Source organism: Ptychodera flava, chromosome 12 (assembly GCF_041260155.1).
Source record: "Ptychodera flava strain L36383 chromosome 12, AS_Pfla_20210202, whole genome shotgun sequence".
Classification (NCBI taxonomy): Eukaryota; Metazoa; Hemichordata; class Enteropneusta; family Ptychoderidae; genus Ptychodera; species Ptychodera flava.
This window is the reverse complement of record NC_091939.1, coordinates 31,327,588-31,355,568: the sequence shown is the minus strand read 5'-3', so window position 1 is coordinate 31,355,568 and position 27,981 is coordinate 31,327,588. Positions and strand designations below refer to the sequence as shown.

The 27,981-nt window shown below is 39.1% G+C and overlaps 3 protein-coding genes across 4 annotated transcripts in view; 1 reads left to right on the top strand and 2 right to left on the bottom strand.

Moving 5' to 3' along the window:
- LOC139145668 (glutathione hydrolase 1 proenzyme-like) overlaps nt 1-10,193 on the bottom strand; it is a 49,161-nt gene extending 38,968 nt beyond the window's left edge. Inside the window, exons 1-5 of the mRNA XM_070716958.1 lie at nt 9,961-10,193; nt 6,776-7,069; nt 5,515-5,741; nt 2,956-3,148; nt 2,401-2,561 (exon numbers count right to left, since the gene is read on the bottom strand). Of these exons, the coding sequence (XP_070573059.1) occupies nt 2,401-2,561; nt 2,956-3,148; nt 5,515-5,741; nt 6,776-7,069; nt 9,961-9,995 (910 nt within the window). The 5' untranslated portion in view covers nt 9,996-10,193. The remainder of the gene's footprint in view (nt 1-2,400; nt 2,562-2,955; nt 3,149-5,514; nt 5,742-6,775; nt 7,070-9,960) is intronic.
- The window catches only part of LOC139145666 (sulfite oxidase-like), a 438,941-nt gene that overhangs the window by 315,220 nt on the left and 95,740 nt on the right, over nt 1-27,981 (top strand). The gene's annotated exons all lie outside the window — the stretch shown is intronic.
- LOC139145672 (glutathione hydrolase 1 proenzyme-like) lies at nt 13,365-23,687 on the bottom strand. Its single transcript, XM_070716961.1, has 11 exons — nt 23,405-23,687; nt 21,496-21,782; nt 20,743-20,969; nt 20,169-20,361; nt 19,630-19,790; nt 19,181-19,327; nt 18,660-18,796; nt 17,579-17,766; nt 16,530-16,770; nt 15,662-15,775; nt 13,365-14,744 (listed from the first exon to the last, which is right to left on the bottom strand). The coding sequence occupies exons 3-11, from the start codon at nt 20,861-20,863 to the stop codon at nt 14,598-14,600; spliced, it is 1,449 nt and encodes a 482-aa protein (XP_070573062.1). The 5' UTR covers nt 20,864-20,969; nt 21,496-21,782; nt 23,405-23,687; the 3' UTR covers nt 13,365-14,597.

The following is a 27,981-nucleotide window of genomic DNA, read 5'->3' as shown; positions in this document are numbered from 1 at the left end:
CCACGGCATTGCCATCAGCGTCCATTGCACACAGATGCGATGTTCCAGCGTCGTCTTTGAGATAGAAAGCCGGTCCGTAATAAAGATAATCATGTGTCTGATTATCATGAATCTTATCTCTGAGACTGGCAGCATACTCCGGTGACGTCATATTGTCGGTAATCTGAATAAAGACACTTCGATTGAAAGCACCTTTCCGTATGACAAGGTATACATTTCTAGATTTTACGTATTTTTAACTGCAGACGTCATTTTCTGAAATCTGCTGTCGTTGTTCGCAACAATTGCCGAGGAAATTACAACTAACTGTTCTTTTCTAGACTCATATCTTTCCTAGACTCACATAAAAACTCAGACGTAACTTGTGACGCCTGTGGCTTTACATTGAATAAAAGGGGGCAATGATAAAACAAGACATCGTCTCCTTCTTTTCAGGTTACTGGAAGTCAAAACCGACAGCGCCACACACTAAGCTTGAAACGTTGGATGTAATTATATGGCGAAATATCAAATTTAAGACTGTTTTGACTAGTTCTCAATGCAGAAATTTTGGTACATTTATCCTATTTTGAACCACTGTTTGTCAATTCATTAACACTCACGTCGCCACGTCTTCGTAGTCCATATCTCCGAGGAGAGATCGTTTGGCATATGCAAATTTGAAGGCCTCCACCATGCGGTGATAGGTTAGAATCTTGGACTCCTTATCTCTGACGCTATCTTCATTCATATTGTACCCTGGAAGTCATCAATTGTCGTTTGATCAGTGGAGGCATTTTTTGGATAATTTTCAGAGGTTGAATTTGCCAATTAGCATCGACATGAATTTTTTATATATCTACAATAAAAGTATGTTTCAATATGCAGATTAAATTTGTATCCAGCTCTTCTTTAAAACCTCAGCATGCATGTTGATACAGAACAATCTTTGCAAGAACATTATTGAAAGATTGCAGTCTGACATAGTGTTAATTGTGGATCATCGAATCAAAGTTACCATATTCACATATCCATCCATATTCCTTTCACATTGCAAATTGACATGATAATATAGGCCTACTATCATATTGGTCAATCGATCTTTTCAATAATGAGAGTAAATATCCATATGTAAATTACGACTCCCTCGTTCAAGCAACATCACCTCAATACATACAGGAACACTTACCTCGTTCCAATTACCTCATCTCAATACTTACCTCTGAGAATATTCAGTATCAACGTCAGCACAGCACCGCTAGAGGCGGTGGTAATGAATGGCCTTCAGTCCATCGAACTCAGCCGTGACAGTTCTCGAATCTCACGCGATAATTTCTCATATCCTCCGCGGTAATGATGCCACCTGAAGTGACGACGATAATAACATTGGTAAGTAATGATCGCTTCTGTCATTACAAAGCAAGCGGCACTTTCTTTAACTGTACGTTACAGGTTGAAATGTAATATGCAACCAGCTTTTGGGGGTTTTTTGTTTCTCTTGATATTTAACGTCAATGAGTTTAAGATGAAACATCCTATTGCCGACGTGGACATCTGACTTCAAACCGACAATGTTGCAATGTTGTGTTTTGTATGGTAATGGCAGTACTTAGCCCTTTGAAACCTGTAAAGCACGTAAAATATCAACTCTCTCTGGTTAGCGTTCACCCAGCACACCGTTTCAGAACAGGGAAAGGACGTCTGTCTATTCGCCTAATGTGTTGACCATACTGGTCAACATCTTGTGATTTGCTAATGACCTGACAGAAAGAGACATGGACGGACTATGATAGAAAGTACATTGGAAATATCATAGATATCATAAACAGGATGTAAGGATTTCAGGTATGTCCCTGTGATTAAAATGCCATAAATTTTGGTCCAGGAACTCCCACACTCTATCTTATCAAGACTAACCAAAGAAGCGTGGTTTTGCACAATATTGGGGCCATGTCGCAAGTAATCACATACCGATTCGTATATATTGAATGTAAAATCAATAAGAAACAATCTACAAATACTGATGATTGCAACTTGTGTGCCGATCATATGTTTCTCCGTCCATTGAAAATTTGTTGACGGCGTTGCTTGGCCATGGCATGAAGTCCAGCGCGATAAAGCAGTGACAAGACTCGTTGCAAGTTGGCGTGAAATACTTTGGACTTCCGTTTCTAACGACTCCACTGAGATTTAAGAATGAAAATGAATCACGGAGTTACATTGCTAAATACACCGGGCGGAGTATCAAACCTCTTACGGTGTCATGGAAGAATTGATGACACAAATGCAGCTACATTTAGAACATCCCTAGGTCGTTTACCAAACTTGCGATAAGAAAAACAAAGACAAGACCAGTCTGTACCCTTTGTTGACAAGTACATTATCTGTACCACACGGTTGCTTTTATGTGACCTCACCCACCTTGTTCTTGAATGTCTGCGACGATATCGTCAGCCAATCGACCAGTGTAGAAAGCTTCAGCGCCACCAGCGGCGATTCTCCTGTACGTGTGGGCTAATTTTGGCCGAAACATTATGTCACCCTCTTGCTTTAGACTTCCGTCATCCTTGAGGAAAACGTCACTGAAATGGAAAAAAGGACAGTCAGCTAATTAACAGGAGCTTTATTAAATATAAGCGGTTAACCGAATATTCGATTCAAATCGAATTCAAATCGGCAATCTGCACATTTTGTATGCCACCTGATATAAAATATACAACACAATTGTTTTTTTTGGGTTTTTTGACATGTTGCTACAAGTTTTGCAAAATATATACTATGTGATAAATTCGAAAAGCGTCAAGTTCCATAGTGCTTAAAGTGATAGAAAGGTTAAAGGAAGAAAAGTCATTGAAAATTGGGAATTTCAGCTTAGGTGCAATAAACTCCTGAGGTTGTACGGTACAATGGAAAACATTCGTGATTAACTAGGAAATCCAGCACTTAAGATTTCACAAACTATTTTTCTCTTTTTACCCGAGGTTTGGCATTGATCTTATATAGCTTTCCCTGGATCTTATTGCTGAGGCGAGAGCACCATCGATTTCCATGCCCTCTTCAGCTAATTTGATGGACGGCTCGAAGAGGTCCTTCCAGGGCAGTTTACCGTACTTCATGTGGGCTGTCCAGAAACACTCCACTTCTCCCGGCACACCAACGGCCATTCCACCTGTAACGGCACAACACGATGACTTGAAGACCCAGTGTATGCGACGCGATGCCCCTCTTTCTTTGACAACATATGATCCAGTTTTATTCTCTCTGGTTCTCAATTACACCCAATGATTAGTCGCAGATGTCTGCTTAAGGGACTGGGCAGTTTCTTCGGCCTGGGGGGGGGGCGGTGGATTATTTTTTGCCGACGTCAAAAAGTGGCTGACCCCCCTATTCCAAATTTTGAAAACAGGGTGACCCCCCCTATTCCAAATTTATAAAACAGGGTGACCCCCCCCCCCGGGCGCGACAAAGGTAAAACAAAAGATGGACATAAATTATATATATATATATATATATATATATATATATATATATATATATATATATATATATATATATATATTATATTTTACATTTTACATATATTTATATTTTAAATAGTCATTCTATGTTTTAGTGAAATTGTTGACATGTCAGTTGTAAGATAGGAATTTCAAAGTGTCAATCTTAAAGTTTTAATACAGAACATTTTGAATGAGCTGTATTTTGAATGAGCTGTGAATGTATTTCACACTTTCTCTGCTTAACCAGATGTCCTGAACTGTTGTACAGAATGGATGTCAATCATTAATATCAAAGAGGAAAAAAGCAGTGAATCAAAAACTTTGATGGGTGTTAAGACTTGCCAAGCATCCAATTAAATCTCCTCAGGAGCCATAGAGAGCTTTTTTAGCCAAATCTGATGTGCACAGTGTCTGAGAGGACCTTTTCTTGTGTAACATTGAAACCATAAAAGCACAGCTAATAATGACAAAAACTGCTTTTTTAACTGTTATTTTGTTCATAAAAAAGCATCTTTCTACAGAAAACCTATGAAACAAAGGAAAATAATTGCATCAATGAGAAGGAAAGATATCTTGTCATTTTTCTATCTCTAAAATAAGTCACTGTATCAAATATATATTGTGAAATATTTGTGCATGTTGCTTTCTCATACTGAATTCTCACAGACTGAACAGAAAAGTATCAGGAATTTGTCATCCTTTTCATATGAAATGCAGATTTCATAATGGTACACTTTCAATTAGCAAACATCAAGATATCTCTGAAAGTATGGCGCCCGAAGGGCGCGCCAAAAAATATGAAACATCCTGATATCTCTGATATATATGCCTTGTATATTAAAGTCATGCACCTGAAGGGCATGCTGAAAGATGTATGATATATTAAAGTAATGAGCTTGAAGAGCACGCTGAAAAATATTGAACATACAGATATCTCTGATGTATGTATGCTTGATATGTTGTAGTTGGGCGTGCTGAAAAATATGACTGATTATTAAAGTTACGCGCCCGAAGGGCGCGCCGAAAAATACAACTGAATGATGAATTTTGTGGCTGACACTAGCATTTTAGGCAATGATGAGCCTGTGTCAAAATTCAAAAACACACTGACCCCCCCTATTGGGCATTTCAAAAACATGGTGACCCCCCCATCACCAAAGTCAAAAACAGGGTGACCCCCCCCCCCATGAATCCACCGCCCCCCCCCCAGGCTGAAGAAACTGACCAGTCCCTAAATAACAACAAGTCGATTGTGCTATTAAATTGCACTCGGCATTTTCAGCGAAAGGGGTTAGTTCTTAACGACATTCATTTTATCAAGTTCCCGCCAGTCTGTCCGAAGCATTCCACAAAAGCGGCGCCTCCGCTGTCCACTTTTTATGGACCTCTTGAATCTTTCAAATGAAAGGAGTAAGAATCTCGCATCTCGCTGTGGCGTTATCTTCACCCCTTCACCCGCATCACTTTGCGAACGGAATTTGCCTTCTCATCTGTAATCTGCATATATGGAGTGAACTGGTCAAAACTGAGTGGTATACCGTCACAGGGTGTGGTTTATTGCTATTATCATAAAAGAACACTGAAATTCCGGTATGAAAATCAAACAAAATTTCTTTTTCCGATAGCTCGCGCATGTGCCAACCGTGTTATCAGATTGATCAGACCGTTGTCCTTGCCCCATCAATATACTGGTATGATATAATTCTTCTTAGGGGTCTTCTCAAAAGAGACGAGTGTTTGATTAACAAAACATTCAATAAATACGTTCTCTGTGTGTCTGTCTGTCTGTCTGTCTGTCTGTCTATCTCTGTCTGTCTGTCTGTCTGTCTCTCTCTCTCTCTCTCTCTCTCTCTCTCTCTCTCTCTCTCTCTCCTCTCTCTCTCTCTCTCTCTCTCTCTCTCTCTCTCTCTCTCTCGTCTCTCGTCAAAATAACCTCCACATTCGTCATTTATGACTTAAAGTAGGAAGCATGTTAGCGCGTCTGTTTGAATCCAATTTTTTGCAGACTTTGAAAGAAAAAAGAAACTCATCTTACCAACTGTTGAAGCATCATCCTCCGGATGATCTATGTACATGTTCTGTGTCGCCGCTGCGGGCGCTTGTTCACGTGCATCAATTGCTTCAACTTTCCCTGTTTTCTTGTCGTAAATAACCATAAAATTACCTCCACCGATGCCATGACTTTGGGTGTTAGCTATACCGTTGCACAGCAAGCTGGCGATAGCGCCATCAACGGCACTGCCCCCTGCCTGCAATATATCCCTAAAAGAGCAAAATCACAGCAAAAGGTTTTGGCGACGATGTTCTCTTATATACTTTCAAGAGGTAACTTTCCTTAGCAAGATTCAAATCTCGCCACCTGTTGTGTGCTAAGACTGAAATGCATTGTGGGTAAGAAGTGCACTTTTCACCACAGCAACAGTTTGAGATAGAGACAAAATAAACACTTTTAACGCAAGATGCAGTAGTTTTTTGGTAACAAGTTCTGTTTGTTTGTAAAACACTAGCCTAAACTCATGCATCTTTTCATCTATTTAGATATTACTCATTGCAAATTTCTCTATAACCTAAAATTTAACTGATTCTGTAGTCTTATGCGTTTGTCTGTAGGAATCTGCCGTGTTGAAAATATGGTCGACCTCGGAGCCTGAGACTTTTATGACTAACCTAGGTGGCAAAATCGTATTTAAGAAGCCAAAAATTGTGTTCAGCCAAGAATATATTATATATTTTTATCGATTTGTAAAGCCATAGTAAACGTAAAAATCACGAACAGCTCGCTGTCTGAAATTTTGGCGTTTGCCTGGTTTAAAATAAGGACTGACTATTGTCACCAGGGAATTCCATAACGTAGATCACCTGTAAACAGCGACGTACAATAGTGTTCAGCATTTTTGTCTTTGAAGTGAAGTATTTTGTCCTACTGCCAAAGTCATGTCAAATCCTCTATGTCGAAGCTGTTGCCACTGTCATTGTTGACGACTTGAACTGAGTGAATTTTCGTGTGGACTTGAATTAATTTGTCGACAAGAAATTCTCATCGCACACAATTCATCATGTATGCAATGCTGAACTTTCATATTTCGACATACTTTTCAGTTAAATGTCATAAAATGCACTTTTAATAGAACAAAAATACCAAACGAATATTAATAAGCTACCAGCCTTCAAAGAACCACAGAAGGGTTAAATTCCCAGCATTCAGACAGTGATTCCTACACATGCGCAGTTTTGAGTTGTACTGTATAACTGCATTACATCCTTCTTCATCGAAAAAATTCGTCAAAAGTACTAACCTTCCAACGACAGAGCATCTTCCATTGTCAGCGGTAACAATCGCATTTTTGAAGAAATATTTATCTGTCGGAGGCGACTCTGTTGTGCCACTGTCACTGACTGTAGTAGCTACCCTGGTTGTTGCATGGGCCGTACTGCTCCCGTCGTGCAATTCTTCATTTCCAGGTGGGGTCTGTGAGCAACGCAAGAAAGAGCATTCATCGAGTGCGTAGATCAGTATAAGCCCGCCGCCAACGGCGCAAATAGCACAGACGACGGCGATAACAACCAGTACTTTCCTGGACACCTTCTTGCTGAAATAGGATAGATAAAGCGGTTAATTAAATACACTGAAAAAAATACCATTATATTTTCACATAATTTTTTAGGGTCCCTACCTTACTCTGCCAATGAAAGATTACAAGAATTCCTATTTTTTATAGAAATATAGCAATTGATAGAAATCCAACCCTCATTACAGCACTCAGAGTAATGCGTGGCACTCTAATTTCGCAACTACCAACATATAGTCACCGACATAATAGTCAGAACCACTTTTGTAATCTTTTCACTTCAACAATGTTACGAGGCAGCTTCAGACACATTATCAACCAGGTATCGACAGCAATTTGAATCATCTGTAGGTGACATAGCTTGGACTTTTTGCGATAAACTACTATCATTTTGACATATAGGGCCACCAATTTTCAACATTATTATCCAAATCAAAAGTTGACAAAGTATTCAAAGGATATCCATCGTGGGAGATACAAAATTATGGTAACTTATGTTTTATTATACCTCACACATCACGTGACCTCTGTCAGTTAAACTGGCAAATGAGCTTCCCGGTGTATACCCACAATGCCTCACAAAACACGTAAGCAGCGTCGTTTATGGCATTCATCATCTTTTCTATAAATCCGACAGGGTTGTTAGATAAACATCTAACAGTAAATTCACACACAGCGTAAGACGCATTATTATAAAGAGACTGCCTGGTGATAAAATGGCAGCTCAGTCGTGTGTACCTTCATTGCCGGCATAAAAGTATCTCCTTCATGGACATATTCTATGGAAACAAGGCAACTCAATGACAGGCGACAGTTTACAAGATGGCCACCTCTTATAACGGATGTATGTCAGTCACTATGCAAGTTTTCTTATTCTTTGTGGTGGCGCTTGTAATTTTCAACCAGACCTCTGCCTTGATACAAACTTCATTTAGTGTTGCAGTGTACTTTGTTGGACATTAAAATGAAGTAATAAATATTAAGGATTATTACACCTCACTCATTCAGCGTGCACTGACATGTTAAAGGCATTCGTTGGCACCAGATTGTCTCATCAGAAAATTTACCCACCAGATTACAATTTCAATAGAAAACAAAAGGCTATCACACCTCCAAAATCCTCTTACAGACTAGAACAAAGGCGATCCCTGGGATCGCGAGTAATGGCTTTAAACACGACTCACGTGACATGTAAAAGAACTTGATGATGCCCTCTGCGAATGTGATGATGCCCTCTGCGAATGTGATGATGCCCTCTGCATTTTATATTACATGGATGACGTCATTTTACTTACTGCGCATCCTTTCTGCGCAAAACAAATTGTCGTTCGCTTGTTGTACTTTTCAGTTGGCAACTTATGGCTGCGAAACGTCATGCAGAGCTGTCACCGGCACAGCTACACAGTTAGACGATATTTTGATGCAAGTAAACAGCAAACGAACGAAAATGGCAACAAGGAATGCAATTTCTGTGTTCAGCGACTATGCTAGCAACAAATTTGGATACGCCACCGAGGAGATCGGTAAACTTTAGCGGCAATCCTAGACTCGGCACTGACAACATTTTACGCTGAGGTCCGGACTCAGAAGGCGAACTGTACTCGAAGAAGTCTTTGTGTTTTTGTTTCTGTGCATGTTTGCTTGTTCGGTGTAATAAAAATAATAACACTTGAGAGCGAGGGCTTAACTATAACACTTTAACCTTAAGCGTGAGTCATGGCGGCATCAGCCCCTTGTCGAAGCGCTGAAATGGGGACAGCACAAATAAGACCAAACAATAGCAACACTCCGTGACTGTTTTCGTCTCCCTTGCAACCAACCACATCAATGATGTCATGAGTCCTCACCTTGACTTTCTAATGGCAAGGTCATCAGCCGATCAACCTACTTAAGGCAGCTCTTCTTGATGCATTTTAAATTCAGCAGTGATGAATTGAGACAGAAAATTGTACGAAAATATAGAAATGAGGGCAAACTACGGTAGTCATATCATACCATATTGTCAAAAACCTTTCTGTACAATAACAATATTTCTCGTTCTTGGGTTCTGGTTTCACATTTCAAACAGAAACTTTCCTTGAAAGAGATCAGTAAATATATGCACGCGTTTATGTCTTCTTTGATTCTTATCAAAAGAGAAATAGCACTTGAAGACGGCGTTTTTAATATGCATCCATGAATTGACAAACTGTGACGAACAAAACATGATTATCCATAGAATTTCTCAAACATTTTATATCCAGGAAGAGATTAGTAAACGCAGGAAGCGGAAAATCTTATGTTCCAATGTGTTTGACGTACAGAATTAATCTGAATGAAAAGATTGATTTGGGTGTATTGACCCGATCTTCCGTATCTTCATCCATCTACTTATGTTTCTATTAATGACATTTATATTCGATCTCTGATCGTAATGATAAAATGTTTTTGCACCTTCGGGCGTTTGATCTTATCGCCCACAAACAGGCCAGTGTACTGTAAATTCCTCCCGCGATACGCGTCGCGTAGATCCCGAGTACATAGAATGTTTCTGGCTTTCAGAATAACGTGAAAATTTATGTCTTCTGCTGAAACAACTTTTGTAACATTTTCGACGAGATTGTCTAGCTGAAATCGCAATAATGATAAGCCGAAGGTTGTGTGGAAAACAGGGCGGTGTAGCCTTATAAGCTGTCACGTGTGACCTCCATTGCCCATTGCCCAGTTTTATGATGCGGGCCTTGAGCAAACGTCGTTAACAAGACAAACAACTGAAGTCGCTAGGATTTGTTAACCTTTGAAAAAAGAGAGAAGAACAAAATAAAACGCAAACGCAAACAATCGTCCAAGTCCCTACTGCGTTTAAGGCTTTTGTTTGTGACGTCGGAGTGTTTGTGCAGTGCAAGACGTGAGGTACTGTACATGTTACGAACCTTTTGAAGGTATCCTTGGAACCGGTTTCTTCCATTGCTATCCTTTGTAAAGATCGGGATGTCCCTTTCAGCGTGAAATCCTACAGCAAAACGGTAAAGTCTGACTTCAGTTGGCGCGAAGTAGTGTATTTGCGGCCAAACAGTGACCAAAACAGATGTTAATTCTGGTCAAGCACGGTTATGAGGTGTTGGTCTTACTTGCGCACCTCGTAAATGGTGATTACGAATGATATGACTACACAAGGCAGTTCTGAGTATGTTTACAGAAGAATGACATGTTGAAACGTACAATAAATCATAGCTAAGAACAATATTTCATCGCAAGTTAAGTTTTACTGGTTACATTATACCCGTCGACAGACATCTAATTATTAATATGATCAGACAGGCACTTAGCAAGAAAGCCTGTGAAATTTGTTAAAAACGGACGCTTTCGTGTTCCCATATTAACATTCCTCAACGCCGTTGCCGTTGCTTACTTTCATTACGTGGACAAAAATGATCTTAACAGCATTTGGACTGTCTTGCCAGCGTCGTGACAAAATGGCGCTGATTATGTGATCTTCAAACTAGCGGTGACGTAAGATGTGAGGATAGCGTAATGTAATTAATATGGGCCTATAGGTAGTGTCGACAATATAATAGATCTGGTAGGATTTGAGTCCCACTTCATTCTCACTTTTGGGTTAATTTTTAACGCCATTGTCTTAATCACAACGGGATTGTGTCGCACAGTTTGTGTTGAACGACAAAAAAAGTCGGTGCAACCAAACAGGGATCATTGTTTCTTAGAACGAATAGATAGGCTTTCAAACTCATGTTTTCAACCCTCCCATATTTGTTTAGCATTTCTCGTTGAACACAAATTACCCCATTGCCAGTATCTTAAATTTCCATTAAGATAAATCTGATATGAAAGTTGCTAATGGCAACATGAGGTATATCAGTGGTTAGATCACTTATCATAATCATAATCTAAACTATATCAGAACTGATTTATTCTATGTGTCGAAATGTATTTTCCGACCTTGTCAGGACGGCGCGTGACTCGGCAAATGTCTTTCGCTGTTTGCCCTGCTTTTAGGAGGTCAAACAAACATCAAGGGCGAAGATCATTCATTTGTCACCAGGCTGCCTGTGCGTTTATATCAGCGAAATTAGAAACGGAAAATATGTGGGATTCTGGGACACAGCGTGCACGCTTTGCTGGCTTAAAAATCTTGGAACTTGAAAAGAATTGTACAACGTCTTCATTCTCACCACTCTCCTGAAGATGTGATGGTCCATCCCTAAGTTGAATTATAAGAAGTAAGACATCGCAATCTAGATACATAAAATGCCCAATGGGTTATTTTTGTTAACAGAAGTGTCTTTTCTGATCTACCACCTGTTGGGGTTAATCTTGAAGCCATTTGAGTAAGAAAAACTTTCGCCGTCTTAGTTTTTTGAAAAATTGAAAATTTTGTTTTTCTGTATAGAGTTAACACAGGGATGGCGGCCATTTTGAATTTAAAACATCGGTAAATATATTTGGTAAGTTGTTTCTCTAGTACCAAAATTTTACGAGGTGACCCTCGATTTTCATTCCTGATTTTGAAAGTGAATGGTTGAAAGACTCCTTGAGGGAAATAAATTTGAGCGAAAGTTTTTGTCTCCTAATTTCGAGGTGCACACTACTTAGATGACAGACTGTCTTCACTAAAGAAACGAAATCGTTGTTTGTTTGGTTTATATTTATATGTTATCTGTCACGTGATTTTTTGTGCAAACAATAATATCTTTCAGATATGCAGTTTTCAAAAGCCACCGCAACATAAAAATCGATGTCATACTTTTTAGAGCGCCATTTTTTTTGTAATTACAAGGATCCGACTCCAGATGTGAAGAGAAACATAGGCCGTGTTCATATTTCGAGATTACGTAGAAATTTGATTGATATCGAATTTGATAAGGAAACCAAACTAATTGAGCTGTCGAGAGATATTTATATAAAAAATCAGGAAACGTTTTTCATGTCGCTTTTTATGTAAATCGCTTTTCTTTTACAGCTACGTGTTTGCAAAAATGCCCCTTCTCAAATGCTACAATGACGTAGCAATAGAAAGGGAATGGAATCTGCAAGGAGATGCTAACGTCGTGGTGCACGTGACAAAGCAATCACGTCATCAGAATTATAGACGTTTGAGCATTTGAAAATCCTAAGCTATTCTGATAGATATACATTCAATTTGTAAGGCGCTTGTGTCCTGTGGTCAGTTTACACTTCGAACTATATACCTCGGGTTAGAACTTTCATGGAAAGTCATTAAGTATATCGAAAATACGTAACAGTGTTATGCTCTACTATGGGAAGTTTTTATGAACAAACGCGAGCCGAAAGGATGTACGTTGGGGGACTTGGAAGAGAGGACCAGAACGGGAAGTCACACTTTGCGTGGAAGCACAAATGAGGAAAGCGATGCTTTCCCCATCAAATATTTAATTTATTGGTTTGGATGCTTTGCTTACTTCTTTAATGCCCACTTTAGCTACGAATTATTGAAAGTGGATCGGGGAGTTGCCCCTGCAGCAACCGCTAATCGTTTGAACGTGTCTCGTCGAAGATCATATTTGTGCTAGTGATGTCCCATTTCAATCAGATAAACTGCGTTCAATGGATGAGTCCCTGCAATATTTCAGACTAGATTAGCTTAAATTTCGTTGTAATGTTTAAGTTCATGGATGAGTAGTGCACTTACAAAAGAGTGGAGGTAGTCCTAGGGCGTTCCAAAGTGCTATCCTTCCGGTTGTGTGAACAGTCGCTTGTCAAGAGATACGGGACGGCCGCTGTGTGGTATACATTAGACAGGTAGGCTCCCTTCTAATGCATACCACACAGCGGCCGGCCCGTCGGGTATCGGTTCACAAGCGACTGTGTGAATACCCGAGTCGGTGATATTGTACTTTCTGTGGCAACAGGGCAATGAACAAGATACATTGGGATTTGACATAATTGTGATTGCCCTTTTGCAAAACGTACAATGGTATAGTAAGTTTACAGAATTCATCGACAATACTATAGGCACGTCAGGTGTTTAACAAGGTTCAAGGTTCTCAGTAGTTGAGTAGCGTCATGGATGTAAAATGGTAGCGTGCAGCGAATCTTGCAAGTATTTGTTCATCGTCCATCATCGTCCATCGACATCTGAAAGACAACAATCTGTATACAAAGATGCAATCTGCATATCGTCAACACCATAGTACTGAAACGGCAATTGTTCGTGTTTACAACGACATACTTCGAGCTATCGATGGACAGCAAGAAGTAATTCGTAGAAGTAATTTGTAGAAGTAATTCGGGGTTAAAAGTGGGTACCCTTGGTAAGTCATTCATTTTACTGCAAATAAACCACAATATGTCAAAATTTTCATATTAACAGCTTTATTGCAAAACAGAGTGGTCGTTGTTATATACTTTTTAAAGAACATGTGAAATTTAACAAAATTTGACCAAGCAACACATACATGTATTTGCCTACGTTTACTATTCTTTCTCACCCAACTAACGACTGCTCGTCTTGCTAAAAGGTGAACTCACCAAATTGTTTATCTTAGGTTAATAAATCAATGGAAATTGAAGGAATCTTTGCAAAAACGTAATTTTGAGCAAAATATGCCATGTTATGTACAACGCCACCTTAAAGCCCCAATAGCTATAGCTGCGAATTTTCATCATTATTTTCATGATTTTATTTTCAAACGAGAGTTGGTTAATTTGTGTAAATATGCTAACTGAAGAACATGTATAGAACTATTACTGCTCGCTGATTTGGACCATGCCTACACATTTAGATTATATAATAAACAGGTGCCGCACTTATAAAATGGTGCTATCATGCGCAGTATTTCTTGCATATGCACATGGTGATCATGCCAGAAACAAGTATGATGCCATATATTTGCATGCACAACACGATGGCGAACATTTTGTTGTAATCTTTATTTTATTTGTCACATAATTACTTTTTGAAAATGGCGGGAAATCTAAAATGATGTTAAAACGTTTGGATTTACATGCCACTTTCGACACTTATGACAGTGTTATACGCTTTTTCAGTCTTTCATGGGTCTTATTACTAAAAGAAAACTCTTGGAAAACTTGCGATATTTTGAGATCGGTATTATTACACGTTCTGACGTTCGCAGCTATGGGGGCCTTTCTATGTGTCCTTTATTATATCTGCCAGTCATGCAAGTGAACACTATACAGAACTTGTTCTCAACCCACCGAATTAAAACAAGTAAAAGGTGGTTATTGAACTGTGTACCAGTAATTAAGCATATCATTAGACAAAGCTTATACACTACATATGATACTACATATGACAACTCCATTGGAGAGAATTAAATTGGTCGAAAAACGCCGCCAAACTTTGAGGGAAAGGCACACCTTTGGGGTTGAAGTCAGCTTTCGGTTGCGTAATCTTTCTGTGCAGTAAACTGTAAATGCCTGTCTTTGTTTATATTTTGCTTCTTTATTGGTTCCACAGTTTTTTCTTCTCTACCCCATTACTCAATTTGAGGTGCCTTTATTTGAAGGTGGAGTCTACGTAGAAAAAAGGAAACCGTCGCATTTTGCTGGCATTTTATCAACAGCCTCAATATCCCGATGGGTAGCCACCTGCCGTTCGCTCATCCGAATAGCCTGCATATCCACCCTTGACTCTTCGAACTGCAGTTGCACTTGCTATGGAATTCTTTCCATTTGTTGTATGCCCCATATCTTTAAGACCGTTCACTATGTCCTGTGAATTTATTAAGGGGAGTATAAGGTCTTAGGCAGAGGTACAACTCATGGTTAAAATACTAAAAACAGCAGCAGTATAGAAGATTATCGAAAAGTCATCAACAAAAAGTGCCATTATGTATAACATTCATGAGCGGATGTCGTGTTTCTTTCGTGATACTTAGAGCATGTAAGACTACGATGTTCACGATTAAGAAAAGGGAAAGTTTTGAGAACATGATATCTGTCCAAGTTTTTTTTCCGAGTAAAAACGAAGAGACATCTTATGAAACATTCCACACGTCCCATTTTTGCAATATTTAACCGAATGCATCTTCCATTCATTTGCCGCATTTTTAACACCATTCTAGTCTCAACGGTTTGAATTTGTCCGGAATACAACACAATGCTTTCGTCATCGACCAAAACAGTATACGACAGGGTCGATATTACGTTGATTGAGTACGTGATTGGATATGGGCGCTATATACAAATAACTTCAGTCTAGTTCTTCTGGTCACTGGGTCAGGCAATTTTTGATATTTATTAGATTTTCATACATAGCCGTGTGAGCAGACACAAAGAGAGACGACTAAGACTGACCCGTCTGGAGTACAGAACAATTTCGGTGAAAATTCTAAAAAGGACGACATTTTCAGGGACAGCGGTACTAGTTAAGCGAAGTGCTTTAGGATTGTTATTTCAGCTTGATGATCCCTGTTGGGATGATGGTGAGATGATGATGATGATGGTGGTGGTGGTGGTGGTGGTGATGACGACGACGACGACGACGACGACGACAACGATGATGATGATGATGATGATGATGATGATGATGATGATGATGATGATGGTGGTGATGGTTTGGTGGTGGTGGTGGTGGTGGTGGTGGTGGTGATGATGATGATGATGATGGTGATAAGATGATGATATTACCTCGTCCATCTTTGTCTCAAAGTCAATCCTGTCCGGTATTAGCTGGTGATGAAATCGGGCGTTGTTCATTGCATCTTGTATACTTTGTCCGAACCACAGAGTCCTGGCAGCAATCTGACAAGAGAAGTAGAGTCCAATCATAAAATTTTAAATTGAAGACGTCTTTGAACACAATGATATCAGCAAGAAGTCGTTAGTCTTTCAAACTATCGAAGCCATCTTGCATTAATGTTTAATTATCTAGTTGCTGACTAAACACATCTACATATGGTTTTTTAAAACTGTTATCATTTCTTCTCAAGCTTGCTCCTTATCGCTCTCAGAGGCATGGCGACAACAGTAATGGCATTGACCTATTTTGAAAGACGAAGCAGAGCCAGCATCCAAATTTTATTACACAAGGAATTGTTCAGATTCAATTTTAAAGCCTTTTTAAAGTGATCATACCCCATTTTTAAAAATCACAAGGTTACGAACTGAAGTTCAATTGTAAAATTACGTCAATGCGGCAATACGAAAATTCCCCGTTGTTCTCAGTTTTTCCCCGACTTTGTCTGTTTTGTGTTCATCAAACTGTCTCCACTTTCCGTGATGATGCTGTATGTCGTGTACTGATTGAGAATCAAATCCAAGCTAAAAGCAAACTGTGGTACTTGTGCTGTCCCGGTGAAGGGAATATCATTTAGTTTTTTGTGACTTTGCCACAAAACTGAAATAATAAATCTCAACACAGTCTTTATAGTACTCTTCGAAAATATATCGCACTAAAATCACTAATAGGTCAGGCAATCAATCACATACGAAACTTTGTCCTTTTTCAATGGCATAACCATGCCACTAGTCTAGAGAACGAAGAAGGCTTTCCTACCAGTGCAACTGAAGTGGTGATTGTCGGTCCCCCTGAGGCACCAACAAGTAGTTGTACATCACCGTTGCCATCAAGTACAATGGTAGGTGACATCGAGGACATCGGTCGCTTCCCTGGTTTGATGTAGTTTGACTCGGAGGCTGGTACTCCGTGTGCGTTTGTTGTGTTTGGAGTAGAGAAATCGTCCATTTCGTTGTTGAATATGATACCCGTTCGAGTACCCATAACCTTTGACCCGAAGCTGTCAAAAAGGAAATCACAGTTCGGTATTCGGTAGGTTCTGTCTTGACATGAAATAATGGTCATGAAAAGATGTTAACATATCAATCAATCAATCAATCAATCAATCAATCATTCTTCTAACGATGTTAAGCTACTAGAAACCATCGATCTTAAATACCATTCACACGTTATAGGGTTTCATGAATGCAAATGTTAGTTTTTCTTTCTTCGTGTAGACGTAATTTGTAAATACATCAATTTTTGTAGGATAAAGTTACGTAAAAGGAGTTCGGAGGCCTTAAGGTTACATGCATTAAATACAGTTACACTATATTAAAATCATAACACTCATCTACAATATAATGTATGTCAGTGCAGATAAATTTATTTCAAAGGTTCTATGGAGTAAATTTATAGATTTCATTTTCTGTGACAGGATGTAGCAATAGACAGAAAACTAAGGGGTCAGGAAAAGAATGACGAGTGAATGTACTTGAGGCGTAATAATATGTTATGGACAACAAAAAGTTTCTATCATCGCCTGAAAATCGTTTCCCGGGTATTGCGATAACAAAATAGATTTGAACTTCACTTCAGTCACGTAATCGAGAGCGACATATAATTTAAGCGTTTTGCCTCGTTCAGTTTAGTATTTACCTTGAATGGACCCATTGAAGTGTGATAAGCTGCAGACAAACAAACAAAACGTTTGGATATAATCTCTAAATTGAAATATTCGATAGTTGTCAGAAAGTTTTATTTGTGAATAAGTAGGCGCAAAGATCTGCCAAAGCTGGTAAGTAAGTGACTGTTAGGTGTCTACTTACTGAAGGTTAATGGTGGCAGTTACTGCCACGGCGTTGCCATCAGCGTCTATTGCACATAGATGAGATGTTCCAGCGTCGTCTTTGAGATAGAAATCAGGTCCGTAATAAAGATAATCATGAGTCTGATTATCATGAATCTTATCTCTAAGACTGGCTGCATACTCCGGTGACGTCATGTTGGCGGTGATCTGAAAAAAGACGTCGATTAAAGGCACATGAGCTGCAACTTTTGGCATTATTTTCATGATTTTATATTTAGATTATAATTAGTTCATAGAAATGTTTGTAATCAGAGATGTTTACTCAAGTATAATAATGAGTGGGACTGCATAGGGAGGTTTCAGTAAGACAAATAATAAAGGAGTGCCGCACCCCAATGGCCACCTTCAGACAACTACATGATAAACAGCATAAATTGTGCATTTACACATTTAAATATTTACAAACACAACATGGTGTGACCCACTGAAAGGACGGAAAAGGGATTCACTCGACTTTGACTAAAAATTCTCCATTTTCACTGAACATGGCAAGATTTTGAAAATGGCGGAAAATTTAAATGGGCAAAAATCTGTTCAATTTCTTGCCTATTCTGCCACAAGCAAACGCTGTTCAGGCATATTTAATGACAATATCGTTCAATTTGCAGATTGCAATGAATATCTGTGGACATTGGAGGTACCTTAAGGTGGGACAAATTTCGCAGAGTTGCAGCTCATGGGCCTTTAAAAGTTCATTTTCGTAAAAACTTGCTTACAATGCTGTGCACATATTTTTTTTCGAAATCTGTTATCATTATTCGCAATAATTGAGAGATGGAATTTCCTGTTCCATGTTCTTGCTAAGATTATCTGATATGTTCAGCTTTAAACTGAATGAAAGGGTGAACAAGAAACAAATTGCATCATAGATCACGTCATCTCCTTCTTTTCGGCTCTTTTATGTCAAAATCGACAACCCAAAATACTGAGATTTTGGATGCTTGTTGCCATAACTTTTGAAAAGTAGAATAGTAATCTGGACAGAGCTCTTGGTACGGTTTTTCTCTGAACCAACGATTGTCAGAGAAATCTAAACTCACGTCAGCGACGTCTTCAAAGTCAATGTCTCCGAGGAGAGATCGTTTGGCATATGCAAATTTGAAGGCCTCCAACATGCGATGATAGGTTAGAATCTTGGACTCCTTATCTCTGACGCTATCTTCAGTCATGTTGTACCCTGGAAATTATCATTCGTCGTTGGATCAGTGGATAATTTTCAGGAGTTGATTTTGGCATTGTCATGGAATTTTTATCTTTCTCAAAAAAAAATGTTTCAATGTTCAGATTTGCATTCAGTTTCCTGGATAAAATGAGCACAGATGACGGGCATGTTTGCTGTCTGACAGCATGTATTGTCGAGACCCATCAGAAACAATGGATTTGAAAAGTTATCTAAAATGTTTAGAAAAATCGATGTCAACATGCGAATTGGAAATATGTATGTTATTCTCGTCATGTTGATTTTTCTATAATTCTTTTGAATATAATGACCAATCATTTTAATACACAAATAATAATAACTCGTTCAAGTAAGATCATTTCAATGTGATGGAATACTTACCTCTGAGAATATTCAGTATCAACATCAGCACAGCACCGCTAGAGGGCGGTGGTAATGAATAGGCTTTCAGTCCATCGAACTCAGCCGTGACAGGTTCTCGAAATCTCACGCGATAATTTCTCATATCCTCCGCGGTGATGATGCCACCTGAAGTGACGATGATAATAACATTCGCAAGTAATGACAACTTTTTGTCATTACAAAAGCACATTGGATTTCTAATGTTATTTTCACAGCCACAAAAAAAATCACAAAATTCTCGCTCAATATACCGACATGAAATCCAAAAGTGTTATAAAAAAATTGATGAAACCAAAAAAGCTACGTTGTTAATATCTCATGGGTGAGTACAAATAAACATAAAGGAAAATGAAATCACGACCAGTTTACCCTATATTGACAAGTATATTATCTGTACCACACGGTTTGCTTTCTGTGACCTTACTTACCTTGTTCTTTAATGTCTGCGACGATATCGTCAGCCAATCGACCAGTGTAGAATGCTTCAGCGCCCCCAGCGGCGATTCTCCTGTATGTGTGGGCTAATTTCGGTCGAAACATTATGTCACCCTCTTGCTTTAGACTTCCGTCATCCTTGAGGAAAACTTCGCTGAAATGGAAAGAAAAGTGACATATCGAAGTCTGCTGCTGGTATATATATATATGTCTTGCCTGTGTCTGACTGAATATGTGATTCAAATCAAGTTCAGAACACTAACGCACACATTGCCTATGAGATTTGACAAGACAGGTGTTTTCGATAAAATTCGATTGAAAATGTCTAAGTTATATGCCATAGAATAGATTCCGTAAGCTGTCGTTCAATGATACATAAAATGGTTGAATATTTAAGGACCTACACAAAATGGAAGACAATGACATGTAAAATTGGGAAATTCAACCAGGTTATCCCGTACAGTTGAAAACGTTCGCGGCCATCTTTGACATTCAGCATTAGAGATTTCAAAAATCATTTTTTCACTTTTACCCAAGGTTCGGCATCGTTCTTATATAGTTTTCTGTGTATCTTATCCCGTAGGCGAGAGCACCATCGATTTCCATGCCCTCTTCAGCTAATTTGATAGACGGCTCGAAGAGGTCCTTCCACGGCAGTTTACCGTACTTCATGTGGGCTGTCCAGAAACACTCTACTTCACCCGGTACACCTACAGCCAACCCACCTGTGGTAGCGCAATATATTCACTTTAAAGGCCTAGTAACAACGTCTTAATGCACTTTTTCTTCCACAAAACATCATCCAATTTTACTTTCACTTAATCAACAAAATTATACCGTTTATCAATATGAAATGTGTCGTTGTTGATATCCACTATCTGCCATATCAGCAGTTCCGCAATCGGAAAAGTGTAATTTTATTACATAATGGCAGCCTATAGCATAGACAATGATTTTGTCGCGTCTTTAATGCATGTCTTTCAACATGCAGCCTCTAAGAATTTTAAACAAGGAAATATTTTACTTTGCCTTTTACTTTGAAAGGAAAAATATTGAAAATTATTCTGGACAAAGATGTGTGTTGTCAGTCCTCGCTGATAGCTTACCGACTGTTGAAGCATCATCTTTCGGGTGATCTATATACATGTTCTGTGTCGCCGCTGCGGGCGCTTGTTCACGTGCATCGATTGCTTCAACTTTTCCTCTTTTCTTGTCGTAAATGACCATAAAGTTACCTCCACCGATGCCGTGAAATAGTGTGTTAGCTATACCGTTGCACAGCAGGCTTGCAATAGCGCCATCAACGGCACTTCCCCCGGCCTGCAATATATCCCTCAAAGAGCGAAACAACAGCAAAAATTAGGTTCACTCTAGTATGCCCGAGACGCCAAAGTCCTTTCCGCGATTCAGCTGTGTTAGAACAAGAGTGAATTCCGTATCTTCGTGAATTTTACATTAGTTTTATTGATCGAGGAAGCCACATGAACAAAATTGTATCACAGTCTGTTTGCTGTCTTAAATTTACATTGTATGCTTTCTCTATCAAAATACTGACTATTGAGATTAAGGACTGTCTAAAGGTAGAGATGGTTAAAGTTCCACATGTATTGTGTTTTCAAATAATTTTATTCCGACAGTAAAATGCAGTTTGTCCTGTACTCCGAGAACCTTGTCAGAATACTTCGTATTCAACTTGTAAAATACATCAGCAATGTATATTGTTTCCGATTGTTTTTATTAACAACTGAATTTTAGTGCGGACTAGAATCAGTTAGTCAACAATAAAAATTGCGTTTATTTGCACATGATTGGCTGTTAGCAAGGCTATTAATAATGTATCACTTTCATGTATTACTAACCTTCCAACGACTGAGCATCTTCCATTGTCAGCGGTGACAATAGCATTTTTGAAGAAATATTTATCTGTCGGGGCGACTCTGTTGTGTCACTGACTGTTGTAGTTACCCTGGTTGTTGCATGGGCCGTACTGCTCCCGTCGTGCAATTCTTCATGTCCAGGTGGGGTCTGTGAGCAACGTGAAAAAGAGCATTCATCGAGTGCGTAGATCAGTATCAGCCCGCCACCAACGGCGCAAATAGCACAGACGAGGGAGATTACAACCAGTACTTTCCTGGACACCTTCTTGCTGAAATGAGATAGTTGAAAACATATCGGAATACATTACGGTGGAATGCGCCTACATAGCAGATATGCGGACAGTCAAATTTGTACAATCCTTTTCTGTACCACTCGTGGGAACTCATTTTAAACCTCATGGAGCAAGGGAAAAATTTCACTGTGTTAGTTTTTCGAAAATCGAAAGTTTATTTTTCCCCTGTGAAAGGTACAAGTCAAATATTAGTAAATTTTAGGTCGGGTGTCTCTCTAGTACCAAACTTTGCACGGTGACCCGTGATTTTTCATTTTGATCTAGCAAGAGAATGGTTGGATCGAGGAAAGTTTAGGTCAAAGTTTAAATATTTTACTTTCGAGGCGCATACTACCTTAAATAAGCAAATTCATAACTTGTCATAACGTACGTGAGTGTCTATATATACTGCTTGGAGGAAAGCGGATTTTCAGAACTTACCCCTTAAACAAATAATGGCGACCAAAAACTTATTACAACTATAAGATTTCGAAAAACGCAATGTTTGGCACGATAACATCACATTCGATATCACAAGTGCAACAAATTTCTAAATATATTTGTATGTAAACAATTGGAAAAAGGAAATGGGTATTATTAAGGGTCAATCTTTTGATGATTTTCCCTACTTTGTACTGTATGTCAACTAACGTTTCTTGTCCTACACCTAAAAGCATGTGGAAGCATCAGGTAGTTGTTTTATCAACGCAGCGTCTACATGTGAAACATGCACTATTATTTACATTTGCACTGTAGTCCGGACCGGAATTCACTTGCGAACATAAATATTGCAGTTTACACATGTATAGGTTGGGTTGATAAGCTGAAGACTGTATACCTTAATAACCTTTGGGGAGTAGAACAAGAAGCTGTAGTATATATAATAAATTACTAAACCAAGTGTTGAATAAAAATCCGGTAAAAAGTCACAGCTACTTGCCCTTTGAGAGCAATTGGAATTCAAGGAGAAAACATATAGTATTTCATAGCGGCTTTAAACGATAGTTTAAGCTCTGACCAAAGGAAAGCGCAAGACAGAACGAGCAATAACAACACTGTGTTCTTTGTATTTTTTATCTTAATTCGTCTAATGTTTACGTGTCCGTTAATGACACCTTCTATGTTTGCACACGTCTCTTTAGTCATATATTTAGCACCTTTGGGCCGTTGAGGTTATGACCTAAACACATACAACTCAACTGTAAAATCCTTTCACGTTGCTCTGTAAACGAACATTTGAAAGATTTTATGTATATTTTCAAGGGTTGAAGAACAGTACACAAATTTTATCTTCTTCGTGAAAGTCTCGGTAAAAAAGGGCGTTTGAGTGAAAAATGTACCATTGCGTGATTTCGACTGCCATCATCCACTTCTGTGATGCACCGAGCAAACGCTGCCAATAAGGTAAACAACGAAACTTCATTTGGATTTATCAACTTTTCGATAAACGCAAACAGTTTTAATCATTTCGATCTCAACTGCGATGAATATTCTAATTTGTAGAAGAAGTGCTCCTGCTGTCTGTGATACAATGCATGTCTGTCGTCTCAGCGGCCCTGGAGGGAGTGTTTTGTGCATTGCAAGATTTTGACATTAGATAAAGCGGACAATTTACAAACCTTTTGGAGATATCCCTTGATTTGGTTTCTTCGATTTCCATTGTTGTATTCATTCTCAATCATTCATTACTTCGGAAGAGATCAGGTAACCCGCTTTTCAGCATAAGACATTTCAACAAAACAATGGAGGCTAAACTCTGAGCGCCGTGAGTAGTAAATTTACAACCAACAGGCGACCAGAACAGACCTTCCTTCTGGTCAATAAGTAGTTGGGTTGGCCCTTACTGTGACCGTCATAAAAAGGTGATACGAATGACTAGAGTAAACAGAAGTTGTTCAAAGTATGTTTGCAGATGCATGGCAGGTTGAGATGCAAAATCGATATTAACATACCACTGAGAAGACCTCTAAGTGGTCCCTGACTTCAAAGTGGTCCCCGTAGTTGTAATTGAACTGAAATTTTACGCAGTCCAGGGATTTTTCCATTCCTATATTTGCATAAAGTTGTTAAACTTTGTAACATTGCCAATACTAATCTGTTATTTTGGTCCTTTTTGATATATGCGCTCACTTTTATTACTTTTTCTAAATTCCGATGCATTTTACCAGCCCAAACTGCGCGTCCAATTTTTTCACCTGGTTAGGGTGTCTCATATTAGCATCATGGGAGTTTGGGACGATGCTGAAGTTATTTTCGTATTCGTTTTCGTATTCGTTTTCGTATTCGTATTCGTATTCGTATTGGAGTCACTGACAGAAATTGTTATTTTTAGTCCAGGTTTCAGGTATGAAACGTGCAATATACGATATTTACTGAGGTTTAAATATTGTGATAATTTGATTCGTAATTTCATCTGCCAAATTTGGTTAAATTTACATAAATTTGCATTTGTAGATTTTAAAGAATTTTGTTCACTTCATTTTATTTGAAAAAAATACTTAAAATCGGTTGGGATCTGGTAAGGCAGCATCTTCGCTTGCCAATGTCTCTTGACCGGGCAGCTGGATGCACCCCGAAATCAGGTGGTCAGTGCCAAGTAATGGGACACGTGAGAGCGGATGCAAAGGAGCTGCCCTGGACTGTACCATTGTTTTGCGGGGAGGGCAGATTTTTGTGAGGCGCTGCAAAACGGGTGACTGTTGAAAGCTATGATGAACGGGGGACTTGTCCAGGACAACCATCTGAATAAAAAAATGTGAAAATTGTTATATCCGGTCATCCTTTTGGACTCACTTTAGAATGATCATATCCATTTACAATTTGTATTTCAAGTATTTTACTTGATTTTGATATGGCTCTACGTAGACCTGATATAAATTATAATAACAATACAATACAATACTTTACAAAACTCAGGGAGTGCGGTAAGGCAAAAATTACAAAATTGCAAGTTACGACAAAGTTGTACGTGCTGCTACAGGGGAGAAAGTAACAGAAATCAATGACAATAGGTAGTTAGTTTATCTTTCAGAGTAAAGATGTGAGCAATAATAACATAAAACCGGACCGACCGATAATTCATGTATTACATTCAATCAGGGCTCAAACTAGTGACCATTTTCAGTCGCATAGGCGACCAAATGTTATGAGATTGCTACTGAATTTTTTTCAAGATATTTCTCCATACCGTATACGTGATCAAATACAATATATATTCGCTCAGTGTTCAAGGAGCATTGTCCTGAAAGGCCACGACCCCAAAATACGCATTGAATAAGCATAGCCGTTGAGCGGAGTTACTCAGAGGTTTGAGCGCGTTCTCTCCACTGCACAGCGCTGCCAATGTGTCTGCTGATGTTATCTTGAATGATCTGTCAAAATATCCCATGAATTTAATGATAAATTTTACTACAATCCAATCAAGTATCAGAAGCAGTTTTGGTGCTGTCACATCATTTTAATTGAACCAATCATAATCCCAACATAAAATGTCATCAAAATATAGCTGACAAGGGAAAACAAGCAACCAGTAACTGCAACATGTTTCATGCGTTCACGTGCGTAATGAATATTGGCGTTAGTGGCATGTGACCGGCTAGACCATTTCCGGAAATCGTCCTTTGGAAAGCAGATCAAAGCATCGATTTCATTAAGTTTGTACTGGATTATCCTGTTTCATAAAGGTTTTTGTTTCCAGCTAGATCTCAATAGCAAGCAACTTTGTTGAAATATCATGGCAAATCTGCCGGGTAGCGACTGCAATTATGTTGAACCATGGAGGTAGTAGAGAACAGACCATGGATGGGACTGTGGCGATGACCTCAATGACCCGAGCGAGTTCGATACACGCCACAAGTACCGCTTCGATATCACAGCTAGGATTAAATGCGCACATACGTTTGAGTTTTGTTCTCTTGCCTACAAAATATCTATCGAAAGTTGATAGTTGCTGCATTTCTATTCAGAGTTTTTGTTGAAAAAAGTAGCTATCTACCGGCTAGCGGCTTAATTGGTCCCCCAAAATAAGTACTGCTGGAGTGACCTGCAGAACGGAGTTGAAGAGCGGGGCAAACTGCGTAACACTAAAACTGGATCGCACAGTAACAAATGACGGAAACCGATCGAGCCAGTTGCGACAGCTACTAGACTAGCTGAAGTCTATTTATCATAGAATACAGGTATTTCTCGATATTTCGCGATACAAATTAATTTCTATGCATTCTGGTGTATCTTATCATAACGCAAGTTGATCAACATGTTCTTGCAATGACAGTTGACGCAAACGCAAGGAAAGAAAAAGAGATGGGCCGTACTGAAATAAAGACTCTGACAACAGCTCACACATTAATTTAATCTTTATTAGGGAAACAAATGTACCGATCGGGACATAGGCCTATGATACCATTTTATTCATCTCGTTTTCTTTTATGACGCTTTCCCACATCATATGAGATGATATTTTCTTTGCGACAGCAGTCTAAATATAGCATGTCATCGACTTAGAACGTTGAGCCCTGCATTCACTGTCGTTATGACGATCACTTTCTCAGAGATATCAGTTTAAAACAAGAAAATTACCTTTTAAGTTTACAACTCGTCAAATTGGGCGGGTCAGCTAAATTTCCATTATCGATACTAATGATGTCAACAGAATGTTTAAGTTGGTTGTTGTGATAGAAGTCAATACGAAAACGAATACGAATACGAATACGAAAATGATGTTTGTTTAAAAAATCTTTCCTCCAAAGACTACTACTGGCCCACAGGCGCTAATAGCTTGGTAGTCTGCTAAATAGATCGATTTTCGGCTCGATCTATCGATCCCGTGGTCAGTATGCCCGCCACTGTAACATAGTGAGTATTTTGGTTACAATGGCGCGCATATCGACTACGGGATCGATAGATTGAACCGAAAATCGATCTATTCAACAGACTACCTAGCTAAGGAGTGCCTGTGTACCGGCCGTTTGTTTTTAAAATCTCTCCTCTAATTATAGCAACGATATCTTTCAATCTAGGGCCTAAAAAGATTGGATCTTTTTCAACTTACATTCTCAAATATTGAAGTATTGATATATTGTCATATAAAAAGCTTTAAGTTCTGTAAAGACAGAACTTTTATATAATATGTACGAAATTTGGACTAAAAATAAAAAATTTTGTCAGTGACTCCAATACGAATACGAATACGAATACGAAAACGAATACGAAAACGAATACGAAAATAACTTCAGCATCGTGAGATTGCGCTCCACATGGCACGGTCGAGACCAGCGACCGCGACCCACCGATCACTGTACGGATATGCGGATGTCCATATGGCCTAGCAGTTTACTGAGTGAGTAGAGTCAAACAGTCATTAATTTCAATCTTGTTGCTCGACGTTATATTTCATACTCGCATACAGGCGTTCTGTTTACTGGGTAGCTCTGCATGGCAGGGCCGAGTGTTACCGGCGTTATACGGCCTCCCACCACATGTGTTGGGAGGTCGTACATGTATAACGCCGCGCCGCTACGAACACACAGCCCTGCCATATGGCCATGCAGAGCTACGTTCCGACCATTGTTCCGACGTTCTGTTCCGTAGACTTTTACGGAACAGAACATCGGAACGTAGCATAAACTACACTTATACAAACTATCCAGTAAACAGAACGCCTGTGTGCGAGTGCTGATTGTCTTCGTCCAAAATCAAATTACACTGTGAACTTACACAGAAACATCGCACAATGAAGATGGCCCTGCGTACGATGCTGTGTTTCCGGCGTTATATAACGCAGAGCTAGAACTGCTGTACCTCTCTCGGGGGGAGGGGGAAGTACTTGTTCAGAGAAGTGGTAGGGGTGTGCGGCCGCAGGTATAAAACCCAGGGCCCATTTTAGACCTAAAATCTCGTTGTTTTAGGACCCCATTTTAGACCTTTATGACCTTTGACCCAGGTCAACAGTCATAGCGTCAACATTTTCAAACGGAAAAAGCATGTATTTGCCCCGGCAAAGCCTACCACTGTAAGCTTATACTGCGTTTAGAGCTATTTTGTTGCTGGCCAAGCCATGATTCCGAAAAATCATGAGGAATACCAACAAATTTTGTGAAAGAAAATGCCTTTCACTCTCACCAAATTTTGGTCCAGCTTCTGCAAATTATCAGTTATCTGCAGTAGTCTGAGTGGTGTTTTTTTTAAAATTACAATT

Bases quoted from the DNA above. Each gene is read 5' to 3' on its own strand.
- LOC139145672 (XM_070716961.1), bottom strand. From the start codon at position 20,863: ATGGTCATTTACGACAAGAAAAGAGGAAAAGTTGAAGCAATCGATGCA. The intron at 18,797-19,180 runs GTAAGTATTCCA...GATAATTTCCAG, and splicing joins GATACTGAATATTCTCAGAG to GGTACAACATGACTGAAGAT. The intron at 17,767-18,659 runs GTGAGTTTAGAT...GTCTTTTTTCAG, and splicing joins ACTTTGAAGACGTCGCTGAC to ATCACCGCCAACATGACGTC.